This window comes from Hippoglossus hippoglossus, chromosome 8 (assembly GCF_009819705.1).
Source record: "Hippoglossus hippoglossus isolate fHipHip1 chromosome 8, fHipHip1.pri, whole genome shotgun sequence".
Classification (NCBI taxonomy): domain Eukaryota; kingdom Metazoa; phylum Chordata; class Actinopteri; order Pleuronectiformes; family Pleuronectidae; genus Hippoglossus; species Hippoglossus hippoglossus.
Window position 1 is genome coordinate 12,118,612 of NC_047158.1, and position 14,834 is coordinate 12,133,445.

The 14,834-nt window shown below is 38.4% G+C and overlaps 1 protein-coding gene and 2 long non-coding RNA genes across 4 annotated transcripts; all 3 read right to left on the reverse strand.

Annotated features, from left to right (window-relative positions):
• Positions 1-878: 878 nt before the first annotated feature.
• On the reverse strand, positions 879-13,287 carry LOC117765735. Its single transcript, XR_004614612.1, has 3 exons — positions 13,156-13,287; positions 12,729-12,730; positions 879-889 (listed from the first exon to the last, which is right to left on the reverse strand). It is a non-coding gene; the product is annotated as an uncharacterized LOC117765735 (long non-coding RNA).
• LOC117765733 lies at positions 1,701-2,276 on the reverse strand. Its single transcript, XR_004614610.1, has 2 exons — positions 2,010-2,276; positions 1,701-1,978 (listed from the first exon to the last, which is right to left on the reverse strand). It is a non-coding gene; the product is annotated as an uncharacterized LOC117765733 (long non-coding RNA).
• On the reverse strand, positions 2,336-11,550 carry LOC117765727 (nuclear GTPase SLIP-GC-like). 2 transcript variants are annotated; one of them, XM_034592170.1, is made up of 22 exons: positions 11,506-11,550; positions 10,746-10,827; positions 10,294-10,406; positions 10,066-10,089; positions 9,825-9,858; positions 9,617-9,700; positions 8,403-8,496; positions 6,686-6,902; positions 6,373-6,564; positions 5,713-5,910; positions 5,414-5,580; positions 5,090-5,186; positions 4,921-4,999; positions 4,687-4,808; positions 4,243-4,416; positions 3,993-4,150; positions 3,785-3,902; positions 3,328-3,436; positions 3,091-3,224; positions 2,805-2,886; positions 2,609-2,712; positions 2,336-2,444 (listed from the first exon to the last, which is right to left on the reverse strand). In XM_034592170.1, exons 2-21 carry the CDS (start codon positions 10,810-10,812, stop codon positions 2,642-2,644), a joined length of 2,334 nt encoding a protein of 777 aa, XP_034448061.1. In that variant the 5' UTR covers positions 10,813-10,827; positions 11,506-11,550; the 3' UTR covers positions 2,336-2,444; positions 2,609-2,641. The 2 variants fall into 2 exon arrangements, with proteins under 2 accessions (XP_034448061.1, XP_034448060.1); XM_034592169.1 differs by having other exon boundaries at positions 2,364-2,712.
• Positions 13,288-14,834: the final 1,547 nt, after the last annotated feature.

Sequence of the window (14,834 nt, forward strand, 5' to 3'; positions counted from 1 at the left end):
GTTTTGCATTCCAATCATTGACTGCTGAATCGTAATGGAATCGTGAGGCTAGTGAAGGTGCACTAGTGAGCACCCAGTCATCACAGTCACGTCAGACAGGATGGCAGCATCTCCCAGCTCCTGTACCAGTTATGCTGGTTTTTCTTCTCTTGGGTGGAGCTGAGTGGTGATAATCAAAGGACTAAGCTACAGGGGGCTTGAGTTTACAGCTAATTCGCATCAAAGGGGGCTTGAGCTCGTGCCCTTTTTCTTTAAATAAATGAATGTTATACTCCAACGAATATAGTGATTTAATGTTAAAAAAATCGGACTTTGACGAGTTCCGACTGATCACAAGTTATTAGGACACGTACAGGACTGACGTTTGCTTTGTGTTTGTTTGATTCACTCCAGACCTTGAGAAACATGTTTAAACCTGCAACACAACACGAGACATAACGTGATGCACAGAGTCAGGACGTCAACTTCACTGTTGCAGAACAAGCGACGCCCTGTTCATCCAGGAACATAAAATTAATTCAGCAGGTTTTTTATGAAGATCAATTCTAAATGAAGTATGAAGAGTAACTGGTTGACCTGCGGAGTAATGCGTCTCAGTGCAGTGGTGCTGCTAAGGGGGGGGCAGGTGGGGTCCCCTTGATACAGTAAAGGCTATAATCAAAGTTTGTCCTTTTAAGCTTTAGGTGCAGCACACCAGTCTAAACTATATGAATGTCAAATCAGTGTGAAGAGCACTGACCAATGTCATAGACTTACTGTTATAGTCACTGCCGTCATTTAAAAGTTTGAAAGAACTAGAGAACCTCGGTGTCTGAGTATGGAGAATACTCAAAGGAGAATCCTCAGGAAAAAGTTCTGATGTTGATCATTTTTGCCACTAAGCAGAGCCCTTTGATTTCTATTGTTTTTACTTAAAACTGAATGTTGATGTTTTCCCTAAGCTTGTCGAGCAAATTGTTTCCGGCAGCAATAAACCGACCATCACCCCCCAAAATGAATGCCTGCCGTTTATTGCAAAGTGGAACTAGCCTTCAGGTATATGAGGCAAGCCACATCAGGGTTTGTTATGAGAGCCCCTTTGAGAGATAATTAATACTTGGTCTCACACACACTACTATACTCTCTTAAATGTACCATCATACTCTCTCACACATTATATATATTAATACTAGATTATAATAAATATAATATTATGATAATATACATATACATAGACACCATAGACTGTATATAAAGATACACACATTAAAATATAGCAGGGTTATGCCTGGGGACACACTGGTTGTCCCGAGGCAGACAACACTAGTTGTGTGTGTGAGAGAGTATGATGGTACATGTGAGAGAGTATAGAAGTGTGTGTGATAGAGTATGATGGTATATGTGAGAGAGTATAGTAGAGTGTGTGTGAGAGAGTATGATGGTACATGTAAGAGAGTATAGAAGTGTGTGTGATAGAGTATGACGGTACATGTGAGAGAGTATAGTAGCATGTGTGAGAGAGTATGATGGTCTGTGTGAGCCCAAGTATGAATTATCTCTCACAGGGCCTCTCATAGTTTCTCAGCACAATTGACTCATTAGATGTCACTTATGTTATTGTGCTTTCTGCATGAATCAAAATTTGTTTTTAACCGACATTCCACACTGGAGTAACACCAACGAAAAACCTTTAGAGACATGCTTCATGTATCACAGAGAAATCAGTTTGATCATTTGTTTATTTTAAGTAATAAAAACATTTTCATCCCCATTTATAGACCATCCATGTGTCTGCATGTTCTGTTTTCTTGCATGAATCATTCCTGCGTTTGATAACCTGCACAACCTCTATCCCTCCAACTTTCCTGTACTGAGATTGTTTGGCCTGAAGACAGAAAACATTTAAATTCAATAACATTTTAATCGATATATAATGACAATGTTAATGTCGCATAAGCCAACAGATTTTTGGTGTCCAACCAGTAACACAAGTACAAAGCTTGAGCTGAAATAAGTGAAGTCTCGCTCACTGCAGGTGACATTTTTCACACTTCCTTTTCTGCCTTCCAGAACACACCAATAATCATTTATCCAATATATTTAGTAAGATCAAAAAAAGATAAAAAGTAGAATAAAACAAAGTCATCTGAGATCATTACTCGAAAAGCTAAGAGTTTATGTCTAATCCAGCCTATAATTAAAACTGGTATTCACGATCTAAGATTCACGTTAAACATCCTTAAAATCAGGAGCACTCATGTGCCAATCAAGCAATACAAAAGAAACTAAATAAAATCATTGACAGAAAAACATGAAAACGTATTATCACTGAAAGGACAAAGCCATTCGGCCCAGTGGCAAAGATCTGTAGCATTTTCACCACAATGTTCCTGGTTTGAACGAGACGGTGGACCTCTGCATGTCAGCCACCTTCCTTTGGACTATGATCAGTTCATGATGAAAACACCCGATGCCAAAAAAAACATTAAAATCGCTGCATGTAATGTACAAAAAACAAGGTCAAAGTACACTCAAAGAGAAAAAGGATAATATCTTGATGAAAATGTGTATTATAGTTGTGTAATGTGTATTTTTGTTGTGTTCTTCTTGTAACGTGTTGTCATTGTTTGTCATTGACAGTAAGGAACATCTGTTTGAAAGCTCAGTTTGGATTTGGGTTGGCTTCCAGGTGACTGTAGAATGTCTCCACCATGTCAAGCTCTCCTGAAACATCTAAAAAGCAAAGAAACAAATGCTTATTGGGTAAAATATGCACATTATCAATTACGCTACAATGAATAATTCTATCATGATATGTTTTCTACCTGGGAATGAGCAGTCATCTGTCTCGAGTGACAGCTCGATTGATTTCATCAGGGTTTCCTCCAGATTTTTCAAGATTTTCCCCTAAATCAAAACCATAGGTATTACTTTTCACTCACACAGCCAAATTATGTGTTCAAGATTTGCTGAATCATACAAGCATTAACTGTTTAGATGTGTTTTTAGATTCAGACAGTGACTGGAGCAAAAGCATCTTTCAGAACGATACACACACCACTTGAACATTATTACCTCGAATTGAAGATAAAGATATGAAATCTGACATACCTTCAACTCTTTTAGTTGCTTCAGCATGTTGTCTTTCGCCATCTGAAACATAGTGTCCTTTTTATCATGTACATGGTCCTGAATGGTGCGCCTCATGTTTTCCAGTGAGCCGGTTCCTGTAATCGTTGCTGCGTCTACAATAAAACACTAATGTCAAACCCATGTTTCTGTAAAATCATGATGCAAATGTGCATTATTTTAACCACAGGTTGTACATGCTATGATCTTCTTTATCACCTGTATAGCATTTCTGCATGTTTTCCTCGATTGTTGCTGTCAGACTGCTGTAGACTGTTTTCTTATCCTCCCGGATGATTTCTTTGAGTTTTGTCTTGAGTTTGTCCTCCTGAGAGAGAGAGAGAGAGCGAGAGAGAGAGCGAGAGAGAGAGAGAGAGAGAGAGAGAGAGAGAGAGAGAGGGGGAGAGAGAGAGAGAGAGAGAGAGAGAGAGAGAGAGAGAGAGAGAGAGAGAGAGAGAGAGAGGGAGAGAGAGAGAGAGAGAGAGAGAGAGCATCTTCAATGTGTTATTGTATACCTTTAAAAAGATATAAAAATAAAAAGTAGAGCTCAACACAATAAAAAAAATGTATAAGGGAAACCGACACAGGTGTCTCACACACACACACACAAACACACACACACACACACACACACACACACACACACACACACACACACACACACACACACACACACCTCTGTCTTGAGAAAATGCATTTGCAGATCAACATCTTTGTAGGTTTTAATCATCCCCTCTGTGTCCAGTGAAAACAAATCAATGGCGCCATTGAATGGTCCACTTTTATCTTCATTTCTGAAAAAGTTGAAATGCTTCCATTATATAATACATCCTTTATACAATTAAACTTTGAAAATAATGAATGTCGTCACTGTAATTTCTCACGGGAAGGTCTTCCTGAATTCCTCATCAATGCTGCCTGTCAGTTCTGAACTTAAAGTCATGTTGATGTTCTTTTTCCTTCCATTCTTTGCTTTGAAGACGCCATTGTTCATAACAGCAAACTTCAATCTGTTGTGGAAGCCACTACCTGTTTCTCTTGGCTGGGAGGAGAAAAAATATTTTATCATAAATATATTATTCAAATAGATATGAAGTGTAGAATAAGTTGTTAAATTAAAGTATAAATACATACAGGATGTAACAGGGACTTCAGATGTCCTTTGCATGAATGTTGTGATTCTTCAACCCCCTCAGTGAGGCATTGTTCAAAAGTCCTGTAAATCTCATCGATTGTTTTTTGGAGTACTTTGAGTTCATGCCGCATCTTTTCTTCAAGGACGCTGAAAGCCTGCATTTTACTGTCAGCCTGAAATAAAACACAAATTCATTTGAATTGATGAAATTTACACTAGTCTTGATTTTGAACATTCTTGAAGAAAACAAAAATCAGGTGGGGTAGGAAGGACCTGTAGACTCTTTCAACATTGGTTTGGCATTAAACAAAGTTATTTCACTTTTCCATGTTTAAACTGCATTTGAGCATATACCTATTTGATGTTCATGTTATTTTCTGGGAATATAAATGCCAATGAGGAGGATTTAACACAATGACACAGGTTTCATTACTCGATCTTACCACTCCCCTGCATCTTGTCCCTTGAATCAGAGAGAGAATCCCACGAGCTCCAGACACATAGTTTAATGCCTCTGAGTGATTGTTATTTAGACTTTGCAGAACATCCCGAAGTTTGGGAATTTCTATTAAAAAAAAAAAACACAGTTTTCTTTTAAAATTTTTATATTTCATACTTTGGGTCATACTTTAAACTTGACATACAGATGTCATGACTTGAAGAAACATTTTACCCACCAGTTTCATCTGGCTGTAGATGTTTGCGTTCAATAAACTCATTGCGGCTCACAGTGAACACTTCGAATGAGAATTGTTTCTGAAAAGAATAAGGGTTTGATGATGAGGCAGGCTTGAATTCAGGACAATCTTTGTTGATCAGATTTTCTGTTGGTCTGCAGAAACTCACGCTGCATTGTGGGTATTGTTTTTTGAATTCTGCGTTCACTTTGCGCTTGGCTACTTGGTTTCTTTTGAGCACAACATCACGGACAGCAGCTCCTGACCTACAAGAAAAGTTTTAGTAAATGAAACAGTCTTTGGAATTGGGGAACTTCTGTAAAGAGCTTTGTGACCATTTGGATATAAACTCTGGATTTTATGTGCAAGGTAGATTCTGAACTACTCTATTGCCTTATCATTTACAGTTATTCTCAATGCTGACACCAGGGTCTGCTCAACAGCAGCACAAGGTCAACAGAAAGTCATACTTTTGGAATCTTAAATGACTTACTGATCATCAACATTATCAGACTTGGTGCAGATGAAGTGAATGCGCTGACACTCGCCACCATTTCCCATCAGGCTATTGGCATTTTGCAGGATCTCCCAAGCTTCTTTCTCTGCTACTGGTCGATTAATGTCAGCCACAATCCACACAGTAGAACAACTTCCAACAATCTGACGAGGCATAATATCAAGTTAATTATGAACAATTAATTATCAGTGCTTTGTAATAAATTTCACAGTTTCCAGATAATACATACATACAATATTAAATACAATAAACAGTAGTAAATGTGAATAAGTGACCTTTTTCCACATGTTGTCTCTGCTCTTGTTACGGTCTCCATTTCCTGGAAGGTCCACAAGTGTGACATGCTGGAGAAGATCCTTGTTAGGCAACCTGACAGTCACGCATTCCACTAAGGGCCAGTACTGTCTCACTGCATCTTCTTCCTCGTTTGAGGCACTTACGTATTTGACAATTTTGTCACTTAGCTCTTCAGCCTGAAATTAAAAAAAATTAATTGAGTAAAACAATGCAAATAATTATATTTATACACACATTCAAATTATGAACAAGAGTGAAACACTCTCATTGAAAGAAATAAAGACAAAGGTTTAAAATTTGATAATTAAACCTGAAGACGAGACAAAAGTAAAATTTTAAGTGATAATGAACACTTAGGTATTTTATTATTTCTATAAATATATCAATATTTTAAACTTAAACAACCTTACACGGGTGAACGAGTGTAGAGAAATGAATTAGGTCCTGTTTTAATGGTTTTAGTTGCATACATGCTTTTGAGTACAACTAAGAATACACTTTGTATTAGTTAAAATGTAATGAGCTGACTTAATATAACTGTTAAAAGACCAACACAAAAGCCAAACTTCTGACTCAGTGTGCAAAATATAAATAAAATACATATAAATCTATATAAATACTTTTTTCATGTTACTTACAGATTCACATTTCAACGTTTTCTTGTTCCAAGTGAGGAATTCAGGAATTTCTCTGAAATATTTCCTGTCCATGAGTTCTTCAACAGATTTTGATTTCCAATCTTCTCTGTACAGTGCTGTCAGCTTTTCACGAGCATCATCATCATCATCATCCAGAAGATTCTTGTAAAACCACAACTCCTCTTTCCAGTCCTAGTAAAGAAATGAATTATCAGGTTAGTTGAATTAAATGGCATATAATGTCTGGCACCTGTATATTTGCAGCTACAATGTAACTTTTCAACTTGTAAAAAGTAAAGATCAACATACTCACCTCTTTTTTAATGAACTCAATTTCTGCCTCATACTTTTTGCTGTCGTTGTTTGCCTCCACTTTGAACGTGACTGAGGTGCATGCACACACACTTCCAGAGGGCAGAAGATTCTTCTCTCCAACGATGGCATTTATCAAAGAGCTCTTTCCAGCCCCGGTTCTTCCAAAGACACCGACCAGCTTCCTTTTTCTTGTCTCCAAATCAGAGATTTTATTCCTGTTGAACATAAATTTAATTATGGGTTCATTGGCTTTATTAGAAATAACTTTGACTTTATTCAAATGGCACTTGAAACACAACATTATTGATCCAAAGTGCTTTACAACACAAAAACAACAGTGAAATTAAAAACGAGAACGAAAATATTGTCATTATAATAATCACTACCTACACCAATAACAATAATAATACACAACCATTTAGGCACATTGAAAGGCTAATGAATAAAAACGTGTTTTCAGATTACTATTACAAGTTTCAGGGGAGGATCGGATGATGGAAAGGGAGAGAGTTCCAGAGGGAATCCAGTTTTACTACCATCACAAAAATAATTGCAGCACCAAGCGCATAATTAAAAAAAAGTTGTACTTAGTACTCAGTGTGTGAATTAATCATGGACGTGTTTTGGATGGAACATCAACCAGTCAGACTACCATCTCACATTCCTTTAAAAGGCCTCATGCACTTGTACCTTGGTGGATTGCCAAGGCAGCCCACCACAGGTTGATCAGACCTGGGTGTATGTTCCAACATCTTGAGGCCCAGTTAAGACTGTTCTGCAGTTTCTTTTATGGTCTGGTGCAGGGCTTGTTCGTGGATTCCCAGATCTTTGAGCAACGTGATGGTGGATGTTGCATTACGACCCCTGCAGCCAACCTCCACAGGGCGAACTATTGCTTTCCAGCCTCGTTGCTCTGCCATAGATGCCATTTCTGGCATCTGTGACATCTGGCGTCTCATTCGCTTTGTCAACAGCATCGTCCTAGGGTACTGTCAATTCTATTAAGTAGACAACGCGGAGGGTGTTGGACCAGAGTACCAGGTCTGGTCTTTGGATGGTGGTGACAATGTGTGATGGGACTTTTAGCGGCTAGTCTAAATCCACCAGCATTTCCCTGTCTCGGGCATGCTCCAACTGCCCACTCCTGGTCAGTGGAGGAGGCCCTCGCTGTCCCTGTTCCCCTTCTCGGACAAAAGGTGTCTTTAGAACTGCGCTCTGTGTTTTGGATGGCAAGGCATTGGTGGCAGTTCTCTTTGTTTCAATAGTTGCTGCCAGGCATTTGAGTATGTGGTTGTGTCTCCACGTATACCTACCTTGTGAGAAACTTACTCTACAACATGTGAGGATGTGTTTGAGGGTAGCTCGGGTTGAGCATAGTGAGCAGGATGGATCTTCATTCAGCCACTGCTGGAGGTTTTGGAATGAAAGCAGGAAGCTTCTGCCTGTTTCCATTTCCCACTGCCCCTGTTTTGCCTGAGTGACAGCCTGAGCACATCTTGTTGCCTCCTCCTGCTGGACTTCCAGGCCTACCAACTTTCGACATTCTGATGGTGGTACCTTGTTCCAAAAAGGCCTACTCTGGCCTAGGCCTAAACCGCCCCTTCCTTGTTGAACATGGCCCACAACGTTAGCATGCTGGAGTGCTGCCTTTGCCTGTTGAGTTGCTTCTTTTGGTGTCCATTTCATTCCTGTTGTCAGAGATAGAAATTACTTACTTCAGGAAATCATTGAGCTCTGTCTTCTCTTCATCTTGAAGTTTCATCTGGACGACTTTCATTATGTCTTTCACTTCCCACATTATGGATTCCTCTGCCAAATACAAAGTAAAAAGCTATTAAGCAGGACCCATGAACTATTGTTTCCAAAATTTGCACAATGAGAAAACAAAGTGCCTCATCAGACTTTGACACCGACCACAGTGCAAAAAAAGAAATTTCAAGAAAATAAAAAGATCTTGTTTCTGAGGGAAAAAAGTCTTATTATCTATCCAAAAAAAACCTTTGATTTAAAAAGATATCCAGCAAATATTGAGCAAATTTTAACCACAAACTCCTTTGTTTCCTTTATTTTAGGGGTCAGGCCATTTGAACAAATGCATCATTTTAAAATTACATCAAATAATTGTATCTATTTCTATTCATTGAAAATGAGTGTTGCCAGACTGCCACATTTCAAACAGGAGGGCGAGGTCAGGTCAACATAATAAATGCAGAGCAAAATAGAAATAATTATTGTTATACGGTTAGAATAACTGGAGTATTCGTTTTTTGACTGTTTTTGAAAAAGCCCTAACTCTGTCGAAAATTGCTTCTTAGACTGTCAATGATTGACAATGTAGAAAGTGGTCTTGTCCTGAATGAGAGACGATAGATGGTTGTGACTTTTCAAAGAAGCTGAATTTTTTTAATGTTTTAATTAAAATAAAAAACCTTAGGTAAGGATGTTTCTCTGGTCTTAATTTAAGACAAAGTTCTTGTTTTTGAAGAAATTGTGCCCATTCAGGAAAAGATATTCTTATTAAAGCCTTAAAATAAATTAAAAAATTTGTTATATTGTTTCTTGGGGTGCCCACTGGATCATCTGGTATTTTTTCTCAGTCTTGATTTAACTTTACTTGACCTAAATTTAATAGATTTCATGAATAAAATCATAATATTACAAGAATACAGTTTTGATTCAATGAGAAAAAAAATCATAATATTTGAGAATTTTAGAAAAAAAAGTCATAACATTTTAACAGTAAAGAAAAAAAATGTTTTTAGGTGTTAAGCAGCAAGAAGTTCGCTGGAGATCCACTCATTTAGGATCTAAAATCTTGAACCAATATAATTGTTTCTTTAGAAACTCCGAAACGCCTTTTAATAACAATAGATGTAAGCGATGATTACATATTTGAAGGTTGATATTGTTGAGGATCTAACATAAATACCTGCTGCAGAGTTGTACCGTTTACGTTGAACACTTGGTGACTGGCATTGGCTGGACTCCTCTCTAGGATCCATATCCATGTTTCCTTGTTTTTTATATACATATATATATAAAGGGAAGCAAGAATAAGGTTGTTACAAGTTCTTCTCAAAATATTGAAATGTGGTCTCTGTGTAGATAATAATATGATAAGATTTAAGATAGCTCACTTGTATCATTTGCTTCACTGGTGGATGGCAAAACCTGAGAATGAACATATATATTTGACTCTTAAAACATTTAATCAAGAAACATCACAACAGAAAGAAGAAATTTTCTATTTTTACTTGAAATTGAGTGAAGCAATTTATTTGTAAATACATTTTTTAGCAAACACAATAAATATAATCTGTATGACTGCAATAAACGGTTCAGATTACACTTAACTGTGCAAAACTGTATGTAACTTACTTGAGTAGCTGAATTCAAGGTTTCCTGTTTTGTTGCAGTTGTGTTATATTTTTTCTAGTAATGATAGAAAACATTCGCTAATCGATAACAGCAGAGACATTTTTATAAAACTCTATGTGTCCATCTATTGGCATCAGCATTATCAGAACCTTTAACACAAGTTCATGCTCCTTTTCCTGTCATATCCACCAGTATTTGTTTAATCGTCTTTACAGTGCAGAATATTACCTTTAACAACTTGAATTGTCGCTTGAATGTTTTCCTTGGTCCAACTTTTGGGATCAATTCTTTGATCTCTTCATCCTCAAGATTGTAAAAGTGGTCCTCATTGATTTCTTGATCTGTACAAATATTCAGGTGAAACAAATTGTTATTGTTTCATTAGGAGCCAAACGGGTGTTGGCACATTTGTCGGTTTAATCTGAAAGGACATGTCAGTCCCACAGAGTTAACATGGTTGGATTAGGTCATTGCATATTTGATTTCTTGTTGGACTTGAAAAATGAAAAGGGTTTTTATTGCTGGTGCTTCTCATACGTTGTGAACACAGACTACGTGTGCACTGAGACTAATACGTCAATATTAAACTCCTCAACAAAGGTGCAGCATTTTTATGTCTGTGTTAGTCGGTGATTCATTAATATATCTGTGCCCCCCAAAGATACATGGTTATACTTTACCTTTAAAAGTCTCTATCAACGTGCTGAGACCCCACTCACTTAGTTTGTTACGAACAAAATCATCCATGTCCAAGAAAAGATACTGAAATGAAAAACAAATATTGAATCGGCCATTGTTGCTTTGACATTTCTGAAACATATACGATTGAATATTGATGAGTGAAAACAAAATCCATTGGAAAGTACATTAACCCAAATAACCAACTGTTTAAACTGCACTTGTGTGTGATATTGTCTGTGAGGTATCAACATATTTTAAATCATACTCACAACTAGACCATCGCCAGAAAGGTTGGGCATAACTTTGAGGATTTAGCATGCAAACAAAACAGAACCTAAACACCTTGAAAACAGCTACACTCAGTTCATTTGAGCAGCCCCTGCTGGCCATCCATCCACATCGCATGATACTTCCGTAATTGTAAGTTGTGAAACCAAAGCTGGGTAACTTTCGTTTACACTGTCAAGAGTTGCAACACAGTGATCAGTTAAATCAGATACCATATACGTGTGCGTAAGAGGGGAAATAATTATATTAATTTTGTTAAACTATACAGGCTGTACAGGAGGAGACAGGCTGATCTTCTGTTACTCCCCTTCTAAAACAGAACTTAGTTTTATGTTTCATTAGTTATTGATTCGTTTGTCAAAGCAAAGCAGTGACAAAATAGTGCAGTCCGTTTCTACACACACTGTTTGATGTAGTATCTTCATAATACATTTACTGGTGAATATAATGCAATCAAGTTGTCGTACTTACATGTTCCCAGATCCTCTATAATGCACAAATATGACTCAGGTTGAGGACCGCTTCAAGTTCAGTCTCCGCCCCTCTGCCCACAAAGTAGATTCAGCAAGTTTAAAGGGATAGCTCACTGAAAAATGAAAATTCACTCATTATCTATGTATTTTTCAAGATGTTTAAATGAAGCCTCATAAACTCTGTAGCGAATCAAACACTAAATAAACTTCATGTACTGATCAGGTCCTGATAACTTGTGAAGAGTGTTCATTAGTTAACGTGGGAGCAGGTCAGCAGGAGGGAGGAGGAGGACACAGGAAACTCCAGCTCGGTACAAACCAACCGTCTGATCTGACACGTCCACACATAGACATCAAAGGGAGCTTGAGCTCGTGCCCTTTTTCTTTAAATAAATGAATGTTATACTCCAACGAATATAGGGATTTAATCTTTAAAAAATCAGACTTTGACGAGTTCCGACTGATCACAAGTTATTAGGACACGTACAGGACTGACGTTTACTTTGTGTTTGTTTGATTCACTCCAGAATTTGAGAAACATGTTTAAACCTGCGACACAACACGAGACATCACGTGATGCACAGAGTCAGGACGTCAACTTCACTGTTGCAGAAGAAGCGACGCCCTGTTCATCCAGGAACATAAAATGAATTCAGCAGGTTTTTTCTAAAGATCAGTGCTAAGTGAAGTATGAAGAGTAACTGGTTGACCTGCGGAGTAATGCGCCTCAGTGCAGTGGTGCTGCTAAGGGGGGGCCAGGTGGGGTCACCTTGATACAGCAAAGGCTATATCAAAGTTTGTCCTTTTAAGCTTTAGGTGCAGCACACCAGTCTAAACTATATGAATGTCAAATCAGTGTGAAGAGCACTGACCACTGTCATAGACTTACTGTTATAGACAGATTTTTTATTCAAAACCTTATTTTGTCAATTTGGATTTTATTAACAGATGAAAAAGCAACCACGTGCAACCAGTAATCTAGGAAATTGTTGATGTGATACATCGAGATGCATCGTTTTGCATTCCAATCATTGACTGCTGAATCGTAATGGAATCGTGAGGCTAGTGAAGGTGCACTAGTGAGCACCCAGTCATCACAGTCACGTCAGACAGGATGGCAGCATCTCCCAGCTCCTGTACCAGTTATGCTGGTTTTTCTTCTCTTGGGTGGAGCTGAGTGGTGATAATCAAAGGACTAAGCTACAGGGGGCTCGAGTTTACAGCTAATTCGCATCAAAGGGGGCTTGAGCTCGTGCCCTTTTTCTTTAAATAAATGAATGTTATACTCCAACGAATATAGTGATTTAATTTTTAAAAATCGGACTTTGACGAGTTCCGACTGATCACAAGTTATTAGGACACGTACAGGACTGACGTTTGCTTTGTGTTTGTTTGATTCACTCCAGACCTTGAGAAACATGTTTAAACCTGCAACACAACACGAGACATAACGTGATGCACAGAGTCAGGACGTCAACTTCACTGTTGCAGAACAAGCGACGCCCTGTTCATCCAGGAACATAAAATGAATTCAGCAGGTTTTTTCTAAAGATCAGTGCTAAGTGAAGTATGAAGAGTAACTGGTTGACCTGCGGAGTAATGCGCCTCAGTGCAGTGGTGCTGCTAAGGGGGGGCCAGGTGGGGTCACCTTGATACAGCAAAGGCTATAATCACAGTTTGTCCTTTTAAGCTTTAGGTGCAGCACACAAGTCTAAACTATATGAATGTCAAATCAGTGTGAAGAGCACTGACCAATGTCATAGACTTACTGTTATAGTCACTGCCGTCATTTAAAAGTTTGAAAGAACTAGAGAACCTCGGTGTCTGAGTATGGAGAATACTCAAAGGAGAATCCTCAGGAAAAAGTTCTGATGTTGATCATTTTTGCCACTAAGCAGAGCCCTTTGATTTCTATTGTTTTTACTTAAAGGGGACATACATATCATGCAAATTCCACTTTGTTTGTGCTTCTACACGTTAATGTGGGTATCTGGCATGTCTACCAACCCCAAAACTCTGGAAAAAAAAACACTCGCGCGTTTTGTTATGGTTCCTCTAAGTCAGAAACGTCATGTGTCGTGTTCTTTTTTCCTTAGGTAGAGAGGGTAGAGTCGGTCTTGGTTCAAAAAAGTATTTATTTAGAAGCAATGAAAAGCTACTACATAGCTATGGGCACTCAACGTACAGCCCCAAGCCGCCTAATACCGCCGGGGAAGTCAAGAGTCGCCCCGAACGGACGACAGGTGCAATATTTATAATAATAGGTAGAACTTCATTGGTCAATAACGAGGGGGAGTCACCATGGCTAGTGCACAGGCTGGTCCCAGCCTCTAGGCACTGGAATCCGCCAATGATGAGGAGCTGCTCCCCGTTTCGTCCCTCCTTAGATAGTAGCTGGGAAAATCTTCACATTCTGACAGTGTTTGGTTTGGTGTTTTAAAACAAGCCTTGAATCGGCTGACAGCTTGTGAGTTTTCAGTATGGCATGCGCATTTTCTAGACAAAACAACGCCTTTCCTATCTGTCCTTCAGACCCTAGTGGCAGCTGCTTGAATTCTTTCTAAGGGTATGTCACAGTTGTTTAAGAAAACAGTGCATTCATGTATGTGTGATGTTTGAATAAAGCTAATGGAGTTTATGCTGTAATATAGCAAGTTAGGTATGAGAACAAGTTAAAGTACAGTGTATTGTATGCCACAGATGTACAGTCTTCTCAAAACAGGCCTTATCAGACCGGTGCAAGACTGAACTGCAATGTGACGCACACACACACACACACACACACACACAACAACCAACTTCAAGATTAAAACCAGCCAGCAACGGCTACTATCAGTCACTATGTGAAGGCCGCACATTTTCCCACATATTCAGCCCAAACTGCCCCTGCCCCCACCCCTGTCTAACACACTGCATTTGTTTAGAGTTCAGTTTCATTGCCATCTTCACAGACACACACACATTAAGTCTTTCTGTTAAGGTACAAACATGGTGCGCGTAAAATCGATCCTTTTCGGGGCTATAGTGTCTAATTATATTATTAAAATCCAAAGTGCTTTACAACACAAAAACAACAGTGAAATTAAAAACAAGAACAAAAACATTGTCATTATAATAATCACTACCTACACCAATAACAACAATAATAATACACAACCATTTAGGCACATTGAAAGGCTAATGAATAAAAATGTGTTTTCAGATTACTATTACAAGTTTCAGGGGAGGATCAGATGATGGAAATGGAGAGAGTTCCAGAGGGAATCCAATTTTACTACCATCACAAAAATAATTGCAGCACCAAGCACATAGTTCAAAAAAGTTGTA